This window comes from Natator depressus, chromosome 1 (assembly GCF_965152275.1).
Source record: "Natator depressus isolate rNatDep1 chromosome 1, rNatDep2.hap1, whole genome shotgun sequence".
Classification (NCBI taxonomy): domain Eukaryota; kingdom Metazoa; phylum Chordata; order Testudines; family Cheloniidae; genus Natator; species Natator depressus.
This window is the reverse complement of record NC_134234.1, coordinates 250,708,585-250,733,954: the sequence shown is the minus strand read 5'-3', so window position 1 is coordinate 250,733,954 and position 25,370 is coordinate 250,708,585. Positions and strand designations below refer to the sequence as shown.

At 41.3% G+C, this 25,370-nt stretch overlaps 1 protein-coding gene across 3 annotated transcripts in view; it reads right to left on the bottom strand.

Moving 5' to 3' along the window:
• The window catches only part of RFX4 (regulatory factor X4), a 131,255-nt gene that overhangs the window by 51,415 nt on the left and 54,470 nt on the right, over window positions 1-25,370 (bottom strand). For all 3 annotated transcript variants that reach the window (XM_074941088.1, XM_074941094.1, XM_074941103.1), the window contains 7 exons: window positions 19,396-19,457; window positions 13,253-13,466; window positions 12,276-12,353; window positions 10,045-10,208; window positions 7,220-7,320; window positions 5,708-5,766; window positions 2,709-2,853 (listed from right to left, as the gene is read on the bottom strand). In XM_074941088.1, coding sequence (XP_074797189.1) covers window positions 2,709-2,853; window positions 5,708-5,766; window positions 7,220-7,320; window positions 10,045-10,208; window positions 12,276-12,353; window positions 13,253-13,466; window positions 19,396-19,457 — 823 coding nt within the window. The remainder of the gene's footprint in view (window positions 1-2,708; window positions 2,854-5,707; window positions 5,767-7,219; window positions 7,321-10,044; window positions 10,209-12,275; window positions 12,354-13,252; window positions 13,467-19,395; window positions 19,458-25,370) is intronic.

The window sequence follows — 25,370 nt, the reverse complement described above, 5'->3', positions numbered from 1 at the left end:
ATCACGTTCAGTGGAAATCTGCCAATCTGGAAGATATTTTTCCAGTTATTATAGTTGGAAATTGTAACCTCGGGAGGCTGAGTGTCGGGATTTCCCAGCACCAGCAGGATATAAAGGAGCATTGGAAACCTACATTGGACATGTGTATTAAGAAATCCCAATGCCATCATCCTAAAGTGAGGGCCCAATTTCACCACGTGAGGAGACACCCTGCAAAAATGTGACACTTTCATGCATGTGTGAGTGTGTGTGCGTGTTGCAAATAAGTAAAGTGGACTGGGTGAAATAAGAACCAGCCCGAATCTTCATCCAACACTTGACCTCAACCTACACCAGCCCCTTTTAGCGGTACAGAACAGTTTGTCTTTGTCTCTTCCCCTTACCTATGTTTTCAACCAGGATTTCAAATGAGACTGAGCACTGACAGAGAGGCAAGCTTTAGGGGGCCGGGAACACCTTTTCAATCTGTGTGCACACAGTGCTTAGCACAATGATCTCTGATTCAGACTACGGCTGCTAGGCACTATTGCAATACTCATAAGGAATGGCAGGACATGGGAGAGTTATCCTAGAGTTCTTGGTGATTCAGAGGAAAAAATCTATCAAGAGTGGTAAGAGTGCACAGGAGGACAGAGAGGAGGTGATACTACTGGAGGATTCAAAGGAATTAAGCTGAATTTCCAGCCTGCTGTAAACCTTCCAGTAGAAGGGGAAATACTGACTTGCAACAGCAGTACTGAATTTGCTGCAAGGGAGCTGAAAATACCACCCCAAAAAGAAGGTTCACCTTTTGGAACTAGCTCCTTGTAGATTTATCCTTGGTTACAGATCTTTAAATGATCTTCATCTAGGTAGAAACTATATGCAAAGTTGGAAAAAAACCTCTTGAGGTCGGTGTCACATATATACCCTTGTCTCAATGTAATCCTCAACACGTACACTGGGTTGGGTTACTGCTTCTGGTCTTTCTCCTCTCTCTCCTTCTTTCACACCTTTCTCTTCTCCCTTTCTGTTGCAAACTGCTACCCGACTAAGACTGGCCCCTTCTGGAAAGCACTTATATGCTGAATTCCATCCACTCTTCAGGAAAGTTCTTAAGCATTTGTTTAACTTTAATGGGATTTAAATATGCACTGAAAGTTTAGCACTTGCTTAAGGGTCCTTCCTAAATGGGGATGCTCTCCTGAATCTGGGCCAGAAACATTACTGGTATTAAGTATTAACCCTTTGGGAACTAGATAATTTCTAGGGGTTTTGGGTGTATGCTGAGGATGGTTAAAGAAGAAGAGAGATTTTCTGGCTGCTGGGAACCAGGATGAGCCTGGATTCTAGGCTTCAGCTTGTCCTGAACTGCTTATCTTTTACCCCTGTCCTGTCCTGAATTCTCACTACTCTCAACCTCTCACTGCTGCCAGCTCCTGGCTCACTCCCCTCAATCACCAGTGGGCAGAAGGGTCATATCAGGAGGTAAACTCAGGGGCTGGGAGGAACTGGCAAGAATCCCAGAACAGTTCTCTTCTGGGAAATGGAGCCAGCAGAAGGTGGTCAGGAGATGTGAGGCCTTCTTCCTGCTTGGGGATGAGTCTTTCAGAGGTCAGTGAGGGATGTGAGGTAGACGGGAGCATTTTTGTCGTCTTCAGGAAAGAAAGGAGGAGGACTCCAACTGGAGGTAGAGGTTGAGACTGCTACTAAAGACAAGAATACTCATCTTTAGTATCTCAGTGTAGCACACCGAGGGATGCACACACATTTGTTGTCAGAGTTCTATGGGCTAGAAATGGCTATCACATGCACATTCTGTGGGCAACTTGTGTCACTACTTTATACTTGGAATAGATGAGCTTTCCCCCTAAAATAGGGTGACCGGATAGCAAGTGTGAAAAATCAGGACAGGGGGTGGGAGGTAATAGGAGCCTATATAAGAAAAAGACCCCAAAATCGGGACTGTCCCTATAAAATTAGGACATCTGGTCACCCTACCCTAAAACTAACTTGTCCCTTTAAGAAAGCACAACTTTTCCAGGGTTTCTACAAGTCGTTCTTCAATAAACCAAGCAGTGTCTATGTCAGCCAATCAGATTTCTGGATGTGGGATACATATTTACTTCTAAAAGTTCACAAAGAAAACTTCAGCCAATCAGAGACTAACTTGCTGATAAAAGTGCTTTGTGAAACCAATGCTTTTAAAAAAAATAAGCCTCTGGAAGTGACTCAAACAAAAATGGCCCTGCTGTCAAAGCCATTCAAAAGGCAGTTATCCCATAATAGTATAACTGGGTAAACAACCATCATTCTACTCTATCAGATAAAATGATTCAGGGCTTGATCCAGAGCCCATTAAAGGCAATGGGCAGACTTCCATTGACTTCAATAAGCTTTGGATTGGGCCCTAGATCTGCATCAGTCATTAGGAAGACCAGAAATAATCTCTTTAACAGAACATTGTCCATATCCATGTCTCAAAGTGGAACATCTTGGTTTCGGCTCACCTCTCTTTTTGATACGTGTTTCAGTATTTATCTGAGCAGCAAGCAAGCAATAGCCAGTAATGATGTGCTACCACATTGCTACAATATCTCAATTAATAAACTGATTGACTGTAAAGCAATTATTATAAAATTGAACATTATTATTATTGTGGTGTTTTGCATTCAACAGGAAACACAGTTCAGAGTTCCCTGTACCACATTTGAGGGTTTTATTCTTACATTGTATGATGAGCTTTCTGTGCTCCTCACGTGAATCCTCCATGGTATAGAGAGTTTGTTTGGTAATGCTGTTCAGATCCACATTCCTCCAGTCCTCCAGCATTTGAAAGGTAATGTCTGCACTGTGGATCACCGTTCTTGATGCCTATAATCCAATCCGATCTACTCATTAGTTCATGGTTTATTAGCTTAAAAATAGACTTCATCCCCTTTTACGCTCCCTTAGCGAGCCTCACTAAGTTGATTCTCAAACCCCACACACCTCTTGATCCTTTCTCGAAGTTACTGGACACAGTAGCTGGAGAGAACTCTGAAGCCATTTTTGCCAGTTCTACTCAGCATGTATTTGGTTTCCACAAAGTACAAATCTCAACAGGCATTTCTAATCAAACTGCTCTCTCCCTAGACCATTAACTCTACAAGGTTTGAGCTGCAGTGTTTGGTCCACGTCAGTCCAAGAACAAAAACACATTGGCCCAGATCCTTCCCCTCAATCTATGTAGGGAGGAAATACTCTGCGTGTGCATCTTCCCCTGACACATGAAAAGGAGGCTCACCTGCCCCCACACCACCACCTGCCCATCCTCTGGACCATGCAGAGGCCTCCCTGCACAAAGGGAAGGAGTAGGCTGAGAGAAACGTGGGTGGTGCTGGATCAGGGTCACACATCAGTCCTGTGTAAATTAATCAGAGAAGACAACCCAGATTAGGGCTGTATTATCTTTTCCAAAGAGTCTCCCTTGGGGGCCATGGCAGCCTGAAGAGTCCCTGGTTTAGGAAGCTGTTGAGGGGACAGAGCTGTGTGAATGGATCTGGTCTTCTACAGATTCCCCTGGATCTATGCAGATTCTTGGGGATCTACCAGGTTTGTGGATAGACCCCACAGCTCATGCAGCAGGACGCCCCACAAATGAATTAAAGGAGGAGGAACTCCACAAAGCATCCTCACTGAGATCTCCTTCCGTCAGGGGGTATTTCTGCTGTGGGGGTTAATCTGGGGCATTAGATACAGTTTTCAAATGTAGCCCCTCAAACTTGCAGTGTGGGACAAACCCTCAGCTGGTGTCAATGGGTGAAACACCACAGGAGTCAAGGGAGATGCTCCTACTTATACCATCAGAAAATCTGGCCCTGTGAATTTTGCACAGTTCATGTGGCCGAACTGAGTCAGTGAAAAATAAATCACAGACATAGTATGTTGACCTGCATGGTGGATTTTTATCAATAAAACAATGGGATACTATGAAGCTTATATTCACAGCTATAGGAACATTAATACATTATAACGGTAATTTTATTTATAAAATGATCTCTACTGAAGTACTGTTGGGCATGCCAAACAAGTTTTGATAAATAAACCATTTCAAAACCCCAGAAGAAAATAATCCATTGTAAAAAAAAACCCAAAATACAGAAAAATATAGTCAAGCAATCCTCACAAAATGATAAACAAAGAAAACTAATAGAGTGGGTCCTATGTTAAAGGGAAAAAAGACAGACAAAATACACCTGTTGAAATAGTTCAATTTTATATGCTGCTACGAGTTTTCAGGTTAATTTTATGGAAGAAAAACAATCCATCATGTATGTCTATGAGAGCATCTTTTGCAAAGTGGTAAGTCTGCATAACAAGCTTAATCAGTTTTTATCTAGGCAAAACTCCCTAGTTCTGCCAGAATAAAGACTGGATTAACAAAAACGAGTAAAGTGTTCAGGATTTGAGAGCACTTGGTTTTAAACTGAAGTATGTAACCACAATAAGTGAATATTTGCCCTGTATTTTGCTTTCACTTGAGGTTTAATGTCACAACTAAGTATGGTGTTTTCTCTCTAGAAAATGGACAAATTGCTTCCCTCATCAAAGGCCTGATCCAAACCCCATTGAAAAATCAATGGAAAGTTTCCCATTGGTTTCAATGGGTTGAACTGGATCTGAAACCTCTTCTAGGATCAGATCCTGAATTTGTTACATAGAAGTCACTGGGAGTTTTGGGTGCATAAGGAATGCAGGATCAGCCCCACTATTTAACAAATCATGTAACTGATTTGTGGATGGTTTTGTAGCTTATCTATGGAAGGTCATAATAAATAAATATTAGAAACAAAACTACTAAAGCAGGGGTGGGCAAACTTTTTGACCTGAGGGCCACATCTGGGTATGGAAATTGTATGTCAGGCCATGAACGCTCACAAAATTGGGGTTGGGGTGTGGGAGGGCTCCAGCTGGAGGTGCAGACTCTGGGGTGGGGCCAGAAATGAGGAGTTCAGGTTGAGGGAGGGGGCTCCAGGCTGAGGCAGGGTGTGGGGGGGGGAGGGTTCCAGCTGAGGGTGTGGGCTCTGGGGTGGGGCTGGGGATGAGGGCTTTGGGGTACAGATGGGTGCTCCGGGCTGGGACTGAGGGGTTCAGAGGGCTGGAGGGGGATCAGGGCTGGGGCAGTGGGTTGGGGTGCAGGAGGAGGTCAGGGGTGCAGGCTCCAGGTGGTGCTTACTTTCAAGCAGCTCCCGGAAGCAGCGGCATGTCCCCTCTCTGGCTCCTACATGGAGGCGGGGCCAGGGGGCTCCGTGCACTGCCCCATCGGCAGGCACTGCCCCTGCAGTTGCCATTGGCCAATGGGAGCTCCGGGGCAGTGTGCGGAGCCCCCTGGCTGCCCCTACGCATAGGAGCCAGAGGGGGGACATGCTGCTGCTTCTGGGAGCCACACGGAGTGGGGCAAGCCCCCAACCCCGCTCCCCGGCTGCAGCGCCGGAGCGGGGCAAGCCCCAGAGCCCGCTCCCCAGCAGGAACTCAAGGGCTGGATTAAAACGTCTGATGGGCTGGATGCAGCCCATGGGCTGTAGTTTGCCCACCCCTGTACTAAAGCCTCATATACCATTGTTACTTCCAAGAGAGTTTCTCCTTGTGCAATATCCAACCTGCAGATTTAGCAAACTGTTACAACAGTCTGCAAAAGCAGCATAGAATAAACTTATCGGGAATGGATAACCACTGAAATACCTACCTGGCAGAGATGATTTAATGAGGTCTGCCGACGGAGAATTTGTGAAAACCTTCTGGATACTGCAGGAAAGGAGAATTACACATTTAGGTAATATGCCAAATAAAGAAACCTGATTTTAAAAGTACCTTGTTAAAACTAGCATCAATTAAATACACTGAATTTCCTTTCTGTTAAGACACCCATTTGTGACTTATTTATTGTTCATATTAATTGCCCAGTTTTCAAAGATGGACTTCTGAATAGGACATCCAAATCTTACATTTGGATGCTCAAATCAGTAGTTCCAAGTATGTATAAGGACTATTTATATCTCTAAATGATGGTTTGAGTGTCCCAAAAAGGGATCTGGGCATCTTATTGAGGTATCCATACTTGTAACTTGGGCTGTAAATATTTATTCTACATACAGCATCTGCAATCTATGATCCCAATCCTGAAAACACTCCCAGCCATACAGCTTTCTTTCACCAATACTTCCACTGGCTTCAATGGGACTGCACAGGCAAGAGTAACTATTATGCCCAGGAGTAAGTAATCATTTGCAGGATAGCCAGGCACCAAATACAAGTAAATGCTAGTGTGTTCTCAAGTTTATTCTCATTTTATAATCACTAAAGATCTGCAGATCAAAGCAAATAATCTATAGAGATATTTGAAGTCAGACTTGTTGGTATTACATATTCCTTCTACATTGTCCATCGAGCAGTTAAAATATATATTTTCAGATTTATTAGAACGTTCATTGTCCCAATATTTATATGAGCAGAACAGAGTTCACTGTTGTGGATTCTCAATAGTTTTGAATTGTCAAAGAACTGACAAAAATAGTCTCAGGACACATTTTCCATAATTTTTGAATAACTAAGTAAATGACCAAAAATATCCAGTGGATTATTATATGTCCTGAGTACTTTCTGCAAAACATACTCCTAATTTTCCATGCTGATCAGTAGTTAATCCTTCTCCTAAATTAGTTTTTTTTTTAAACTTCTGATGTGGAATTTACTGCTCATGAAAAGCAAAGAATGGAGAGCTGTGAAATAAAGCAGGCTTTATCAATAGGTGATGCGCACTGCAGGCATCTACAAAGCATGTCTGAAAAGGCATAGTGCCCTTTCCTGTGGTGACAGGGTAATTTGATCCCCTTCATATTTAACTCTGGCACTTCTTTGGAGTGAGGGCCTCAAGCTGTATTCAAATTGTGCAAGTCTATAGGTTTGTTTAATAATTTGCTTTGCCTAATATCATGCCTAATGCTTGCTTACTGTCAACAAATTAATTTCTTATCAGAATCCACAAAAAAGGAAAGGCAACTGGTCTTAGAGCTGTGCTTTATTACATTTAAAGGAAATTGGTTCTCATGAGTGAGTGGAGATTATCGGTGAATGAAAGATCTGTAATGTTGATCTTTTTTCATGACTAATAGAACATTTTCCCTAGCTTCCAATTAATTTGTAACGGATAAATAACACATTCTTCTCATATATATAAAAGAGATTGCTCAGTACATACACTCAAACTTGATATTTCGGAGGTTTTCTGGCAGGTCGTAGAGAGCTACTTTTAACCACTCATCCAGCTGTTTTGCAAACTTTCGGATCACCTGAGTCAAGCTGAAAAGAGAAATCACTACTTCAGAAAATGTACACTGTGTGGTTTATACGGCAGTGCCTGGAAGCATGTAAAGTCAGTGTTCCACCACCCAGCATATCATTTTTAGTTACAATTTATAAACAAAGGTACCTAGGACACAATTTTCAGATGTGGGCATCTTAATAGTACATTTAGATCCCCTATTTGGGATATGAAATTGGCATTAAGGTTCATAATACAGGAATTCATGCACCTAATTGCCAATTTGAACAGCCACATCTGGGTTCTAGAAGTCTCATTGGTTGTTTACATTTAACAATTGTGCCCATAACATAAAAGGGAAATTTTGACATAGCTTCAGGAGGGTGGAGTGACTGTTGGGCCAGATTCGATTTTCCGTTACACCAGTGTGTATATGGAGAAATTCTGTTAAAATCAGTGTTGTTACTCTGCATTCAAACTAGTATAATTCTTCTGAGCAGAATTCGCCCCACTACCGTCTATGGGGCCCACTGGCAGCCCAGTTACACAGCTTTTTAGTGAATAGTTTAAACAGGACTAAACATAGAAAGCTGCATAAAAATAACAGACCTTTAGAAGTTTGGAAAGGGGAAGAAATAGCCCCATTTCTTAAATGACTACATTTTGGGAACTGTATTCTCAAAACAGGTCAGATCTGAATCCTGATCATGCAAGTAACTGTCTGGGCAGCTCCTACACCTGTAGGCAGCCCCACTGTGCACACAGAGTCACCTGCAGGATCAAGGACTTGGACAGCATAGAAAACATCTGAAAATATCGGAAGCAAAAGGGAAAATACCCAAAATACCTTGAGCTCAGGAATAGTTTCAGATTCATCTTCCTCATTCAAATCAACTTTAAAGATGGCCTTAATACTTCACTAAGCTTACAACTGTGTTTGCTGTTTTCAGTTAGGGGGCGGAGGGTGAGGGCAGATCAGCCTCAACCTATTTAACTGTCATAAAAAAAATCATGGTCCTACTCTCAGTCACATCACTTTAAGGAACATAAGACCCAAGATTAGAGTTTTGAGCTCTACTGGGCCCAGCCCTGCATGGGTACACAAAGATGGAAGGGGGAGGACACATAGAAGCTTTTCCACTCCTTATGGAGCCCCTGTGCGGGGACCGGGCTCAACTCATTGGATGTAGTGCACAGCCAGTTTCCTGTGGATACTAGCTACTCACAGTGGGGCAGGAAGAGGTGTGTTGCAGAAGACATGGCCACGGTCCTGCCTTCCTCCACATGGGCTATCTTAGAGGGCTGGGCGTGGATGGGAGTGCATGATGCCCCCACTGAAAGCTTGGCTTTGTTGGCACTGCAACATTTGTTCCCAGGGAATTCCGGCTGAGTCAGCAAGATTTCCTCCAAGGGCTTCCATTGCTGTGTCTCCATTGCTTGAGACCCTTCTGCACTGCCTCCAGTGTGGGCCATGGCTTAACAGCCACAATCTGGCCCTTTATATGCATTACAAAAGTCCATATTCACACTCAAGTCTCTCCTTATTTGCTCTGAAAGAACTAAGCAGCTTGAAAAAAGAGCTGCTATGCAATTTAATCCTTCCGATGAAATAGATGGGGGGGGGAGGGGAGGGAGCTGAAGTCTGCAAAAACTTGCAAGATTTACCAAAGAAATCCATGCTTGTACCCTGTTCCTGGTTGCAGACAGATACTTTGTATCTACTTAACAAACCATACAGTCTGAACACTGCACTCTAGTTTAAGTAAGTAGAACAAAAGCCGGAAAAGGTTTGCTGTAATTAGAGCTACAATAAAATGTAGGTGACCAAACGTACAGTGCAAAGAGTGAACACTCAAAGCAACAGTCTCAACAAATTGCTAGCAAATCTTGTGCTGAATTTTGTCAAATAATTTTGAATATTGAACAAATGCATAAAAATCTAAGTCTGTTTTCAGATAATTCACAAAGAGAAAAAGAAGCTGGTTGAATAAAACTTTCTGCAGTTAATTGTTGACCCTAACCCTGCTGTCTCTATGTAAGCAAAACTCCATGGACACAAATGAATTACATGTAGGAAGAGAACAGACAAGATCTGACATGTAGATCAGAAAGGAGAATTTAGCTCTCAAACTAGTGTGGAAAGACTATGTATCTTTCCTGTAGAGATAGGCTGTGTAGGCCTGGTTCTGGACCATGTGAAGAAAGTGACCCCCAAATGGGCACAATTCTATCCTGCCCACGATAGTATTTAAATGCATCCATGTTCTCTCAGAGGTCAGCCTTACACCCAGCCCCCACACACATTCTACTCCTGGTAAGTGGAAGAACAATTTGGGTCAGAGACTGTGACAGAGACCAATGCTTGGATTTCTGCACTTGCGTATGCATTTGTGCATATGCAGGAAGCCCATACTAACTCCTCTTGGAGCCATGACTCGGAATATTGAGCTCTCAGCCCTGGAGAAGCGACTGAGCAGCCTCTCTAAAAGTTTTCAAAGGAGGCATAATGAAGGCATTCCACTGCCAATAGATTTCTGGTCGGCACTCGTGCACATGCCATCTGCAACATGACCATCTATATGCTGTGAGACATTTCTATCTATCTATAAACTCATTTAACCTGATTCTGACTTGGATTCAGGAGATAGGAAATATGTAGGGAAATTATGCTTTTTAAGAACTGCACCAATAGTGAAAACAAATCCACACAATTAACAAAAACAATTCAAACAAAAACGGTCAATACTGCAGAGCATACTAACCTGTCAGGTAATGCCTGCAGTACTGTTGGCATCAGAACTCCAGAGATAGCTTTGTACAATATTGAATCACAAACCCCAACTATATTTACTACAGTGGAAGAACCCAATACAGGAAGCATGTGAGGCGGCATCCCTTGCCAAAAGTGCAGAAGAAAACTTTGAACCTAGAATTACACACACACAAATTAAACATGGCAAATATGATTTTTTTCTTAAATGATCTAATTCCATATTACTGATATGGCACCACAGTTGTACATGGTGCTGCTCAAAACTCACATGACAGAGTCCCTACCTGGACAGGCTTATGCTGTAACTTAGATAAACGTGGTACATCATAAGATAAATGCACAGGAGGATAAAGTGGTGAGATCGGTTTAAAGAAAGCTTTTGCCTTAGCAGACTGCAAGGGTTCCATGCATGCCACGCAATTTTTATTCTCCACCAGCAGGCACTATGAGTGCAGCTCCTTGACTTCCACATATACTGCCTGATTTTCCACAGCTTGCACCGGGTGTAGACATTTATACATGTGCAAAGTGAAGGCCAGGAGAGGACTAGAGGTGGTCAAAATATGGGAAGTATTTTCCATGGACATTTTTGGAAGGAACAAAACATGTCTGGTTTTTTGAAAGAAATTTTCTGGTTTTTCGGGGGTTTTTTTTAAATGAAAACTGAAAATGTTTTCACTAGAAAGGAAAAGGGGGAGGAGAGGAGAGAAATAGGGAAGGAGGGGAAATCTATTTTCAGTTTAAAAAAAAAAAAAGGTAGGTGGGAATTTCAGCCAAATCAGAAGTTTTCTGTTAAAATTTTCATTTAGGAAAAAAAGCCATTTTCCATGGGAAAAGATTTGATGAGTTTTAGAGCAATCAAAACACAAGTATTCCAATTTGATAGTATTTTAGACCCACTTTGCACTGATGTAAATAACTACACAAAGTGCAAAGCAGGGGAGAATCAGGCCTGTAAAATTTATAGCCATCAGAGGTGCTGAAAAACTATCGGATTTCCCAATAAGATATTTGACAAAGGAACTATTGTGGAGCCGATCCTGCAAACTCTCCTATATAGATACTTATTCAGTGCCACTGAAGTCAATGGGACTAGAATAGGGGGTATTTACCTTATATAAGCTGTGTGTCCGTTTTACTCTCATTAAGAAACTGCCTTGATCCCCATTTGAAAATGGGTGATTGTTAACAAGGAAGCTACCAAAGGAAAATAGTAAAATGAGAGAGCGTTCGTATTTCACTTGGGTAAATGAAAACATCTAGGCTGGATGTAATCATTTAAAGAGCCTCAGCTTGAAACTGGAAAAGTGTGGGGAATAATGCAGCATGAGAGACATGCCTAGGGAATTCTGCCCCCACTCTGGCTCGGATGTTCAAAGAGGCCGACCCGAATAGTTGCCCCGTTCCTATTGACTTTCAATAGGAGTTGGGTGTCTTGACTCCCTTAGGTTCCTTTGCAAATCCCAGTCTCTGTGTATTCAGACTTATTTCCTTTAACTAAATACTTTCTCCATATGCAATTGCAAATTACTTTACACATTAGCAATTTTGGGAGTTTGCAGTTCTTGAACTATAACAAAGGCTATGTAAGTACATGACCAGAAAGTTCTCAGACTATGAAAAATAGGTTGCATATTTGTGGGGGTAGTTTATATACTGAAGCCAGTCAAACCTGTGTGGTGCCTCAGACTGGCTGCAATGAATCAGTCTGAATCTTGTATCCAGAATACATGCCCATTCCTAACAGATATCCAAGCAATCAATGGTAAGTGTTACTAGCAGCACAGGGTTATAACTGGGCAATGGCAAATTTATACTGAACTTCAAGAAAAATTCCCTAAGATTGATATGTTACTGTATAAAGATCTCCCTAGGAAAGTGACGGATGACTCATTTTTTGAATCACATAAAATTGGACTGGCCAGCACTTAGAGTATACTATGGGGCCAATCCTGCATTGGAGGAGGGGTAGACTCGATAATTTAGTAGATTTTTTCTCTAATTTACATGATGATATAAGTAACAGTTATCATGTATAAAGCACCATAGATACACTAGTGCAAATATCCTCTATGATTCACAAAAATGTACCAGATAATCTATCATTTGAAATATCACATTCAAAATATGCTCCAGAAGTCCTGAAGACATTAAATGTTATTAAACTACAGCTCTTTTCTTTCTCTCTTCTTTCTTTCTCTTTCTTTCTTTCTCGCATACCTCATCAAAGTTGGCTCTTATTACAGTGTCTAGTATCCTCTGACAGTGAGTTCTGTACATCATAATAAAGGTAGAAACCTGAGAAAGAAAAGGAAAGACACATGAAAGATGATTTTACTTAAAAAAAAAATCAAATTAAAAAAACTTCTGCTTTAAAAACTACTATCAAAATACACAGTACAAAAGGAACATGGCGGTTTCCCTCAATATATAATTGCAAAAAATACTAAAATCAGCTGAAGTGATGAGTTCAATTAGATAACTATTAGGAACAATGCAAGTCTTAAAGCTAAATTCTCCTTTTTGAGACCTACAGAGGATTCCTTGATGGAGATTCTGCAAGTATTAAATGAGCAAAAAAGCCTTGATGAGATCAACAGGAATAACATAGCCCTTAATTAGGATATAGAGAACCCTATTTATTTTGTTGAGTCTACATATTTACTAAACACATGAATAGTGTCTGCAAAGTAGATCAATGAAGAGTCAAGACATTTTGCCATATGCACATATAAGATTTCTTTCGCTTTCCAGCCTACAGGAAGGAGGAATGTAATAAATACACTCTTTCCTCAGGAAAGTGTTATAATAGATTTCTTTCAGCTTGCAAACAAGGGAGTTCAGACTTTGTAGATGGTATACTCAATTACAGAAACAGAGGCCTAGAATATCACAGTTGGTGACATAAACGGATACCCGTTGCTAACCCTTTCTTACTGTATACACTGTGCCTACAGAATGAGTTTACATTGAACTCAGAAACGTTGGGGGGAAAAAAGCTACAGTAGATTTTTTTGTCAGACATTTTAGTGAGAGAAAAATACGTGCCCCTAGCACATGGAGCAATTAAGTCCCTCATAAATAAAGCCAAGGCATTATTAAACTCACTGTTTTTTAAGATCCTTGTATTTTAGATCAACCTTTCATCAACAGGAAAAAAAGCAAGGCAAGCCAAAGAAATATTTCAAAAGCATTACCTTCTCCTCTGGCAGACTGGCTGGCAGATTTAGATCTTTGACATTTGGAAACTCTGGCAGTAACGTTCCAAGTTTGGATCGTGGTGAATACGCCACTGTCTGTTTGGTTACTTCTTTTTTTCCTGTTTCATTGACCCAGGCTGCTCCTTTCTTAGAATACATCACGTCATAATACTGAGAGCTCTCTTTCACTGCAATGCCATAGTAATGGTACCTGACACATGAAGATACACATTTTATAAGCAACCTATTATATAGCATACAAATAAAGGGTGGGAGGAGAGAAAATATGCAATTGCTAGTGGTTTCACTTGCAAAACAGATGTGTGCCAGTGTACATTTGGTGCACAAGTGCCGATTTAATGGCAGAATGACACTGTAATGTATCAAGTTTCCAAATATCAATCCTGCTGGTAAAAATAGCTCTAATCAGGAAGAGTAAAGCTGCTTAGCTATGAGCAGAGACAGAGCGCCAGACCAACAGGACTAGCACCTCTGCTATATTTCCAGCTACCTGATTCTCAGGCCGCTGTGTGCTGGTTGGATCCTGGGGAGCAAAAGTTTTTATCGCAAATAGAGCTGATTGGAAAACTTCAGATGAAACAAAATTTCAAAGAGAAACATTAACAAAGTATGGCACAAATTGGCAAATCCCAGGAATGTAAATTTCAGGATAAAGTTGTTTGCAGCTTGGATTGCTATCCTCATTAGGCTGAGACCCATGAGGGCTGTTACATGACAAAATAACACCACCTGTACTACAATACATAGGGAAAACAGAATAGGTTTAATACTGTTCTTACATCACTGCAAATTTGTGCTACAGCTTAGCATTATCATAAATGATAGTGGGACCCCTCATTATCCAGTCCAACCCCCTGCATCAAAGCAGGATGGACAATATGATTCTTTCCATCAACTTGCCTAACCTTGACCACAGCAACTCAGCCATCGCTACCTCATTGTGATGATTATGAAAATAGACAATGTCACAAAAATACCCTTCTCTTTAAACATTCATTCACTTCTTTGTTTTTCCTAGAGAGAGTTGTCTGGCATCTTCATGTCCTCTCATAGGCATAGTGTCACAGACACCTTCTGGGGTGTGGCTCCTCTGGGAGCCCATCAGTGATGCTCCACTGGTCAACCAAAAGGGACTCACTTGAAAACAACATTAGACTGAGTGGGATTTTCAAAAGCCCTGAAGTGACTTCTGAGCACAAGTCCAATCGGCTTTCAATGGCATTTGTGCTTCTACATCACTTCAGCACTTTTGAAAACCCCACTCTCCATTCCCTAGTTCCCTTTAGGGGCTTAGGACAAACCCCAGATTCCACACAGGACAGCAGACTACCAGACTAGTCCTAACTACAGCTGGCTGAAATTCAGGATTTCTGGTTCAAGGGAAATTTGACAGTTAGAATTCTGCCTTCATTCTGATTCAGACCGAAACCAAATTGTTCAAAGTTTCCTGTGTGAACTGAAAATTCTGAAAAAAAAAAAACCCAATGGTTTTGGAAACACCATGTGTGGCTTCTATAAGCGACAGGTAAACTGTCAAGAATCATGTCAACTTCATTCAGCAGCTGCCAGGGCTCCCAGGATCTGTGGTTCTGGGGCGGCTCCATCCACAGGAAGTCCTGGGAGTCAGCTGGGATCCCCCAGAGCAATCCACAGTGGGGCTGCCCCAGAGCCAGACCCTGGAAACACATGTTCACCAGCAGCCTGCCAGGAAACCAGGCAAGGATCCACCAGAACTCTGCTTGGGATTTAAGCAAAGGTCATCGAACCTGAGACATTTCGGCACAATAGTTTGGGTTTGACAAATCAACATTTTCTGATTAAACTTGCGTCAGAAAATTCCCAACCAACTCTAGACCCAACCCTGTTCCACATTTAAGATGACAATCGTGCCCTCCTGCTCAGCTACCACCTGCTGTACACACTGATGTGCTCCATTTTTTATATCATGAGTCATATCCTCTCACTGGCTCTAGTCCCCTTATGCTGTGTAAAAGGGCTGTAGCAACCTAAAGGGGCTCTACAAGCCCTGGTTCCAGCTGGGGGAGAATTTCCCCCAGCACAAGCACGGTGGAAGACAACCATAAAGCTGCCTTCTGAGAGCCTCCTTGCAAGCCCTGATGCGGGGGGCATGCCAGAGGTGGGACTGAGGGCAGGAAGGGCATGTTGGGGTCAACGCTGTAGCAGGCAGCACTGCAGAGATTCTGAACAGCGCTGGCAGGCTGCAGTAACCTAGGCAGGGCCCCAGCCCCCAGGATGAGGAGGGCTGGCCTTACCATGAGGCGAACTGAGGTGGCCACCTCAGGTGCCAGACTGGGGGATGGGGGGGGACGACGACACTAGGACCCAGAGTTTCAAAGTTTTGGCCCAAGTGAGGGGGATGTGGGCGTCATTTGAGCTCCCCACCTTAGGTGCCAAAATGTTGTGGGCCGGCCCTGACAAAAATGGATTAAAGCCACCTTTGACTCCGCTTTCCCTGCATTGCAAGTTTTCTGCAGTGCCTGAGGGGCACAGCACAGAATCTCACCCCCTGTGTTCTATCACTAAATTGTTCCTTTAGGGCTAGATTCTGATTCTTTTACTCACACTGGGTAGCGCTTTACTCCAAAGGTAACCTCATTGACTCCATTAGGACTATTCACGGAGTATATACTATTCACCATGAGTAAGGGGATCACAATCTAGCACAGTCAGTTTAATTGCTGAATTACTGGGACAATGTAGGTGGCATCCTATGAGAGGCCTTTCCCTCTAATAAATTCAGCAACTCACAGAAGCTCAATTTGATCTCAGCTATACCTGTTTCAAAATCAAAACCTGAACAAAAGTGTGGAGAATTTGATAGTGTTTTATTTTGTATCATTTCATTCCTGGCATATTTCACTTAGCAGTACACTACAAAAGAGGGTTTTTCCAATAGCCACAGAATCAAAGAAATGGCAATATTCAAAATTAACTTATTAGGATTACTGCTCCAAAGGACAAAAACTCGTTAGTGCGCTCTGCAAATATTCTTTTCTAACTTTTCCTATCAGTTACTGTGGAAAAGAGTTAAGCCAATAGCCAGCATATGAAAGTTTGAGCTTTAAGAGAATAAAATGCCGACCATACACAAACATTTTTACAGCAGAGCGGAATGACTTTTCCTTTCATGGGCTGAGTAGCTGCAGTACTCCTTCAGTGAAAGAAATAAAATTCCCTGCACACCATGTAGTTTCCATTGGGAAAAGTAACCCCTTGTTCATATAATTGAAGAGTTTCAAGCTACAGTACCATACAGAAAGAAATCGGCTTTTATGTATAGCTGCCTTCTCATGGCTCACCTGTTGTGAAACTGTTTTTAAGCTCAGTGAGATAGAACACAGCTGTGTTCTTACAGGCAATAAACCCCGTTGCAAAGAAGAAAGCTGGTCAGCTGATGACCAGAAGCATAGTGACATTGTAGCGCTGAACTTCCTAATGTTACTTTTTTCTATAAAAAGACTGAAGGCAGAACAGTGTGAAGCTAGATAATCTTAACCATTTGTACGGCTGGAGTTCCTTTTGGCAATAGGTGGGTAGCGGAGTGAAATGATATTGGCAGCAATTGGTCTGCCCAATTGTTGACAGGGAGACCGATCTTCTAGTTTATAGTTCTTCAGTAATTTCTCTATCGAACATTTAATTTGAATGTGATTGGATATTTTTGAAAACAAAAATAGAACTCAGCCAGAGCAGTACTGCATTTGGCAGAGAGTGCGTTTATTGTGACGGTCTGTATTTTGTGCATATAGATCTTCACCTTTAATTGGATACAATCAGAACTACTCATCTGGGTGCTGTGATCCCTACACTGCTAACAGCTAAAAGAGATGTAGACCTGAAAGAATTGAATTCCACCCCTCCTGTTGCTGTGAAATTTTGAGAGGGAAAGACATCCAACACAGTGAGAATCATGAACTCCCTATGTGGCCATGCATTTGTTTCTATGCTGACTGCCTAAAACCCTGTAGATTGCTCTGATTATTTTGTTGTTTATTTTGCCTGCCTTTCCTTATTTAGAAAGATGGTTAAGGTCAGATGTTAGCAACAACCCAGGCCAAGTCTGAACAGGATGGGAATCTCACTGGACAATCCAGTGAGATGACACATGGCCACTAGGTATCCTACTGACACTTCCACATCACCAAGAATGGGTCCTGTAAATATTAAAATAACCACGTCTACCTGGAAATGCACCCACATAACTATGTAATGAGTTGGCCTGTTCAACTGGATGCTATTCCTGAAGGCGTTCCCTCTGAAAGGCAGTATTATTGACTGGAGTGGCCAAATTTATTGGCCAAATGCTGCCCACAAAGTTCTACAGCAGGACTATGGCTACAACCAACTTTAAATGTGAAAATATGCTCATACCTCTGCATTCAACAGGAGTGTAATTGCCATCTATTTCTGTTTATGCAAATTAAGCATGGAACTGGGGCTCCTGGTAAACTGCTAATATGGCTCCCTCAAATGGGTCACGTTTGGGTGTCCCCATTATAGCACAAATGAATTGCTAGTTTCAGCACTCGAGTGACAGAAGTACCGTCTTCTAAAGGCAATTAATATTATCGTCAAACATGGTAGCACTCACCCTTTCCTTTCAGCTGAAAAGCAATTAACCAAATGATGTTGCAGTTGACACCAGTGTGAGACAGTGTACAATTTCACGGCCTACTACCCAAAACCAAACTGTCACATCTTCATACATACTGCCCTTGCTGAACCAGTGCAGAAATCATGTCCATTTCTAAACCTGGCTATCTTGAGCCCTCTTGGCCTACAATTTTTTGCTAATGTGCAGCTGGGCTAGCCCATCAATTTCATGTGAATATATTTTGGGTTATTAACCATGATGGTAGCTGGGCAGAAACACACTGGTCTTTGGGATGAGATCTCAATTTTAAAACTGTCTGAGGGTTATCACTCTGGAAAAAGAGTTTGGTTACAAAACACAGGAAATTCTCACAAAAATTGCCTCAGGGAGACGGTGGTGGGTTGTTGTAGTTAGTTTTGATTTCAGTGAGGAGAACCTGCTAGAGACGCATCACCATGGAACCATTTATTAGAATGAGAAGGACGTGAAATCAGATTTTAAAATGGTATTTGACTGAATATCTTTCAATGCATGACTTATTGTTGGTTTCTATCCTTAATATATGTTAATAGATAGGTTTAATTATCATTTTATATGTTTTTCTTATTGATTAGTAACATTGTGCTTGTAGGCTTTATGTGGGAATGAGAAGTTTTACCAACAAAATTTTGCAGCCATACTAGTTAGGGCTTTCATTTTATATTTTACAAATTAAGGGTCCGATCTGGACAATATGTGGACCTCCAAGGAAAACCTAGGTGTTGCAGGGAGTGATGTTGCATTCACTCTTCTTTCTGAATCAGTATAGAACCAATTCCTGTGATGTTAGGATGCACTTTACTCTGGAAATTTCATCTTTTGGATGAGACAGAAAACTCAAATCCTGACCACTTATGGTTTATTAAAGATCTCATCTTCTCACAAGAGCAGAGGGTATTAACTCCAGGTTCCTGGCCAATCTCCAGTTTGGGCAATTGGATTCTTTCTACCTAAATTCCCTCTAGAACCTCTTTTTGATATAGTGTTCTGCCATTTATGTCCTAAACTGTATGCTATTGAATAACTGTCACATTGCACCCCAGAAATGGTTGCATTTCAGTGGTGGGTGTGAAGATCTCTAATAGTGTATGAAGTGCTCTGGAACCTTTTGGCAAGAATGGTGCTATATAAAATGTATATGAAATATAAATGATATAACTCTACAAAGTTTCAGAAAGTTAGCACAGAATGGTGAAATAAGTAAAAGATGCTCTTTTAGACCATTTATAAATTACCTTAGTTACTACACCACTAAGAGAAAATATTACTTGGAAATGGCTTCTAAAGCAACAGAAATAGAAGTCAATGGGAACTCCATGGTAGAATCTTCAGGCAAAGTTTGGATCTAAAATGCTACAGAGGAAAATTCATCCCTGGTGTCATGCCCTTATCTTCAGTGACAGGAAACCAAATGGCAAAATTTGTCCCTGGGTGAGAATGTGAAATAATACTATACGTTGCTCACTTTGACTGGCCTCTGGTTCCGAGTCTTCTCGTTGTTAACTGTGGAAATTGTTGTCTTATTATCTGCAAATAAATACAGTGACATGTTAACAAATCCAAAAAATCACATATGCTAATACTGTATTTTTAATATAGCCTGTTTTGGGCAGCACGAGGGAAAGGAAGAGAAATTGTATTGCACGTAAACAGGGGAACCACCAGAAATTTGTCACCTAGTGTGCACAATCGCACTCACCCTGCAACAGCGCAGAGGCCCAGTTTCCCATTCCAGTGTGTTGCAACTTGGTGCCCAGGGTCGCAGTGCCACTGAGGTTTGGCCTGGTGCCAGGTTGCAATGCCACTCACTGAAATGGGGCCCTGCGATCCTCCATCATGATAGGTTTGGACTCACAGCCCCTCTGAGTGGCAGTGCAACCCTGCATGCAGGGTCACACCACCACCCAGTTTTGGGACCCTCTCAAATGGGGGCGCCAGGCAACCTGCCTATTTTCCCCTCTCTAGGCAGCTGTACCCCCGCCCATTGGCACCCCTGCCAATGGTATGCACCATGTGTAGCAAACAGAGCTGTGGGCACCACTGCAAGTACATGTAAAGTGTGACAGGAGAAATCGGACCAAATTAGCCTTTTCTAAAAAACGATGTATGAATTTAATCCCTTTACTGAATGAGGCAAAATAACAAATAAAATTCAGAACAACTCCACTCACTTAAATGAAGCTGCTCTGAATTTATACCAGAGTGAAACATGATTCATAAACTCTAAGGGCACAGTTCTGCCCTTAAGCTTATTGAGAGTTTCACCTAAAATTGGGCGTACTATTAAAGTTGCTCATGTATGCGTTTGCAGGAGCAGGGTTTTCATGTTATCAGAATAAGACACTAATTATTGGAAAATTTGCTCAGTGTTCTGGTCAAATAAGCCTGAGATTTTACAATTTAGGTAACTTTTGGTTATGGAATATTAATTTGTGGGCAGTATCTCATCTTGATGGCTCTGGAAGCAGAATGTTTCTTAGAATGCAGTAATTCTTTCGGGGCCCCCACATTCTTGTTATTAAAATACTCACACTGCTACAAGAAGATTCCTTGGAAAGAGGTTGCTGTTTGCCAGAGGCCACAATTCTGCTAGATGAGGTTCACAGTTGTGTTTACAGGGATAGGGTAGTGTTAACATAGGCTTAATCTACACTCTGGATGGAGAATAAAGGTCCATCTCACAAACAGGATTAAGCAAAGAATTTGAACACTGATTTATGCCCAATAGACAATGAAGAGGACTGGTAACCAACACCACATCTTCAGTGCTAGCAACATTTAGGACTCCGATCATTATTAATTCAAACAGTAGATTGTGCCTTCAATAACTATTGATTCCTTCATGCAGTCTAGTCCCTCCACCAGTGCAGAGCCCCTTTGTATGGGTCTGCCCAACTCCTACCGAGGTCCAAGTGAGTGGAACCCCCTCACAGGAATGAGCGCAGTCTGCAGTATCACATGAGGCATGATGAAAACTCTTTCAGCAGAACAGCCATACAAGAAAGAAAGCAGTAGGCCTTAAAGATTGGTATGGAGGAGGAATTTCTTCCTTTATTTTACTCCTAGGCATTCTATTTTCCACCCTAGATTATTGCTGAATTTTTCTCATACTTGATGAAAGCCATGTAAAATTAATTGAAGACAAAGATAAAAGGAGCTGTTCAAACAGAAGAAAATGTCAATTAAAGATTAATTACATAATATGGACTTTTCCCATAAAGTTGTATTTTACCACAACTGGTATCAGCAATCAATATCTAACCCTGACTGATGATCAAAAGCTATGGAACGGGCATTTGGATCAAAGGTGTTTTATAAAGATTATTACAGTATCACATATTTGGCTTATTCTTCACAAATATTTCTTGCCAAATCTACCAATGGTTTTCCTAGTGCAACAGATAATCGATTTGTGTTTGTTTCTCAGAACCTTGCACACACTTTGGCTTGTGTCAAAAATGCTACGTATGTTCACACTCACTAGGCTGTTCAGCTTTAATTTCTGGAGCAAAACTTCAGCAAACAGTAAAACACTTTTGTGGAGCTGTGAAAGTTCACAGCCTAGCTGTTTGATAAATGAGCAGACGGGCAAGCAGCCCCTCTTTCTTTTTTTGTATGGATTCAATGAAGCCTGCCTAAAGAACACCACATGCTGTTCCAGCTACTGATCTAACATTCCGCAACATCTCAACCTTCCAAATTCCCTTTAATTACACATTAATCCCACCCCTCTCTCTTTCAGTTTCTGCAGACAAGGTTGGGGGCTCCACAGGGCTGTGGGAAAAAAGGCAGTGTTGAAGAACCACTTTCTGGGGATTTTTTTCCTTTTTTTCTTTTGGTGGTTGCCGTCACTCAGAACGTACCATTCCACTCCCAAAGTTGAATATTACAGCAGTGGATTCAAAAGCAAACTTACTCTATTTTACCTTTACCCTAATTTTTCTTTCAAAACCAAACAAAAAACAAAAAAAGCAATGGAATAACTTTCAAAGTCTGTCAAGTGCTGATTAAGTGTTATAGTGCACACTGTAAATGTTACCTTATGAACCATATTCTGTGGGAGTTCTTGAAATTTAGAAATCAGACATTTCTACATACCAGGGCAGAAATGACCAGGAAAAGAAAAGAATAAATAAAGCAGAACATCAGCTGATTTGCCTTTTTTTTTTCCCTCCCAAATCCAGTACGTTAAGCAGTAAAATATACTTTCTGGAGCACTGCTGAAGTGTGTGTTGCTTATAACAATATTCAGTATAAATTATTTTTTTAAAAGTCCAGCAAAACCTTAAAGAAAAATTCCAGGATTTTTCCAGCAAACGTTATGGGGGGGGGGGGGGGTATGTGGGGGAGGGGTGTAATTTCAAGCACAACAAATGTTGTTATTTAAAAAATAACTGTTATTTTCAAACGTTTATATTTATATGGTTATAGATGACTTTGTTCTATCTCCATGGATGGAGCTAGTTCCCTGCCAAGTGGCAGGAAGTGAGGCTGAGTAGGTTGAAATCACTGTGCATTGAAATCAATGGGAAAAGCAGACATGTGTGATTGTTGGTTTTAAAATGTGTTTCCACTCTGAAAAGTGATGATAAAAACCAGCAATATGGGGTTTCATATTTATTGACTTTCAGTGACTGACAGAGAAAATTTGCTCTTTTTAATAAGTAAAGATGCTTTTTTCTAGCTGTCAGAACTGAAAATTCAGCTTAGGATCTGAAAATTAAGCTAGGTTCTTTCCTTCCCATCACCAGTAAAGAAGATTCTGTGGGGCGGCTGCAGATACAAGTGAGGGCAAGATCTGACTCTACAATTTGAACTTGTTTAATAATTCTGTTGGTGATGTGTGAACAAGAATAGAATCCAGCTGCATTCCCCACGGCAATGTTGGCTCTGCGGTAGCAACAGAGGTAAAAGATATCATGTGAAATCGTACCTATACTGGAGTCAGTGGGAATTTGCCATTGATTTCAGTGAGGTCAGAATTTCACCCCATATGTCCCTAAAGTCAGCAAATATAAATCTGAAAACAGAGAGCTCTGCTGAATAAGGAGGAGTCATCTTACATTGTCACTTATTAAGACTAAAACCACATTTTTACACTAAACTTTGTTTTATATGAAGTTTCACTTGGGATTTTTTAGGAAGATGAGGCCCAGGAATTTCACATGAAGATAATCTGTGCTCTCAACATCACCTCAGGAGCCAGTGCTCCACTGATTTCCTTCCCTGCTTAATAACTTCAGCTCTGCCCCTTTCATATGTGCCTTGGCTAAGTTCTAGTCTTTCCTTCTTATGAGAGGGAATCTTGTGTATTTTCCTATGAACTATTTAAACATCTCCCTCATCACTTTGTAAAATAATCACACAATTAAATAGTCATACCTGATGCCCCTATTAGCGAGTGCCTGGGATTTAGATAAGGCAGGATTCATTACATCCAAAAATCAGAGCTGTATATTTTTCTTCTCTTTTGGACTATTACCAAACACATCTGTGTTTGTTTAACCCTTTTGATGTTAATCCTGAAATGTGGTTTTATGAAAGTGGACAGAACGCCTGTGTTGTGTTTTAATGTTATCAGTGAGAAGTACATGAGGGACCCTTTTTTCTGTATATGTGGTGGGGACAGGTGACCTTTCCTCTCTGAGGTTATAGAGGACACCAGAGATAATGGGAGAAGGGCTCCCCTCAAATCATTCTTATACATTTGAGGTTAAACAGTTGCAATGTAACATACAATATCTATTACATAGCCACAAAAACGAGAAAAGAAGTGGGTTTTTTACCCACGAAAGCTTATGCTCAAATAAATCTGTTAGTCTTTAAGGTGCCACTGGACTCCACAATGGTTTTGTGGATACAGACTAACACAGCCACCCCTCTGATATTATATAGCCCTTACATTAAGAAGCATTTAATCCAGCGGTACTTTTGAAACCTAGAATAGTTGCCTGAGTAAATCTAATTTAAATATCAAATTAAATGTACTTTTGGTAACTCTTAAGAAGTTGAAATAAACAGTAAACAAGTCATATATAAGGCTCAGTGCAAGTTACCAAAAGTTTTATAAACAATAATATAGAAAAATATACAAAAAGTGCAGATATCTATATTGTACTCTGCATGAGCCATGTAAGCATCAGCCAGGGATAGCTGCAAAAGATATAACTATGCTGCCGAGGTGCACCCTGCCCTTCCGATTTATATCATCTGTAATTTCTATTATTGCATCACACATGCCTCAGCAGTATGAGACTCAAACACAACCAGGGTCCTCTCTATCTTTAAAATGAGAAGTGTATTGTCTATTCTACCTTTAACCCCTGCACCAGGGGCCATCATCCCTTATCCCATTCACCAGTGAGCTGTGAACTTTCTACTTCCCAATTATTCCACCTAAATTCTTCCCTGGTATGAGCCTCAAAAACAGCTTAGGCCTCAGTCTTCACACTGACAACTAAGGATGGGAGAGACCAGCCATCTTTGAGGTCTTGTGAAGACTCTAGAACTTTTTGGTTTATTAGTTAAAATGTTGGATTTTGCAAAACCTTTTCAAAGAAAGATTCCCCTCCATTTAAACTGTTATTTTTCAAAGGTACATTTCATTTTTACAAGTGCAGTTGAGCTAAATAGAAGCCTGTGCTATACTTTGCAAGTCTTTCTACTTCTAATTTGAAAATTATTCTTGCCATGCTCCTAACACTATCAAGGGCAACTAAATAAATTTAGAATAAAACAAAAACTCATATATTAACAGCCCAGAACTTGAACTCTGCCGGAACAAAACAGAACTCCCACCACTAAGATTCAGAGTGCCAGTCTAGAACTCATGATTATCACGTTCTAAACAAGGCAAGAGAAATTCTCTTACCCCTGCTAATAATTCCTTCCATTCAGGTCTGTCTCCAGTTTCCCCAGCAGGGCCCGTCATTCACTGAACATTGACTGATGAGCTGTGCACTCCCTGTGGCTTCCAATACTGCACCCAGAGCACATTCTTTGCTTGTGTGAAATGAGATACAAAACACAGTGTGTGCTATTCCCCAGTTTTAGGGTAATTATTTTTATTGCTCTGGTCTAAGACAACTCTGCCAGGGTGGTCATTCTCCTCTTGTTCATTGCAGGGGTGAGCTCACTCTCTCAGAGCTGGGTTATCTGTATTTCCCATTAGTGTTAAAACTCGAATCACAAATACTACTGGTACCTTCAATCCTATACAGGAAAGGTGGGGTTCTCACAAGTGCGCCACTGTGACCTAACTCTGCTCCCATTTAAGTTTTACCAACCACTCCAATGCCAAGTGCTTTTGAAAATCCCACCTGAAACCCCCCACCCCCCCACATACATATTCTAGGATCAGTCCCCTAATTATAGGGTATCATGTAGACGTGCTGCCCCAGGAAGAACAGAAGGAATGCATTGTGCTGCAGAAGCACACCA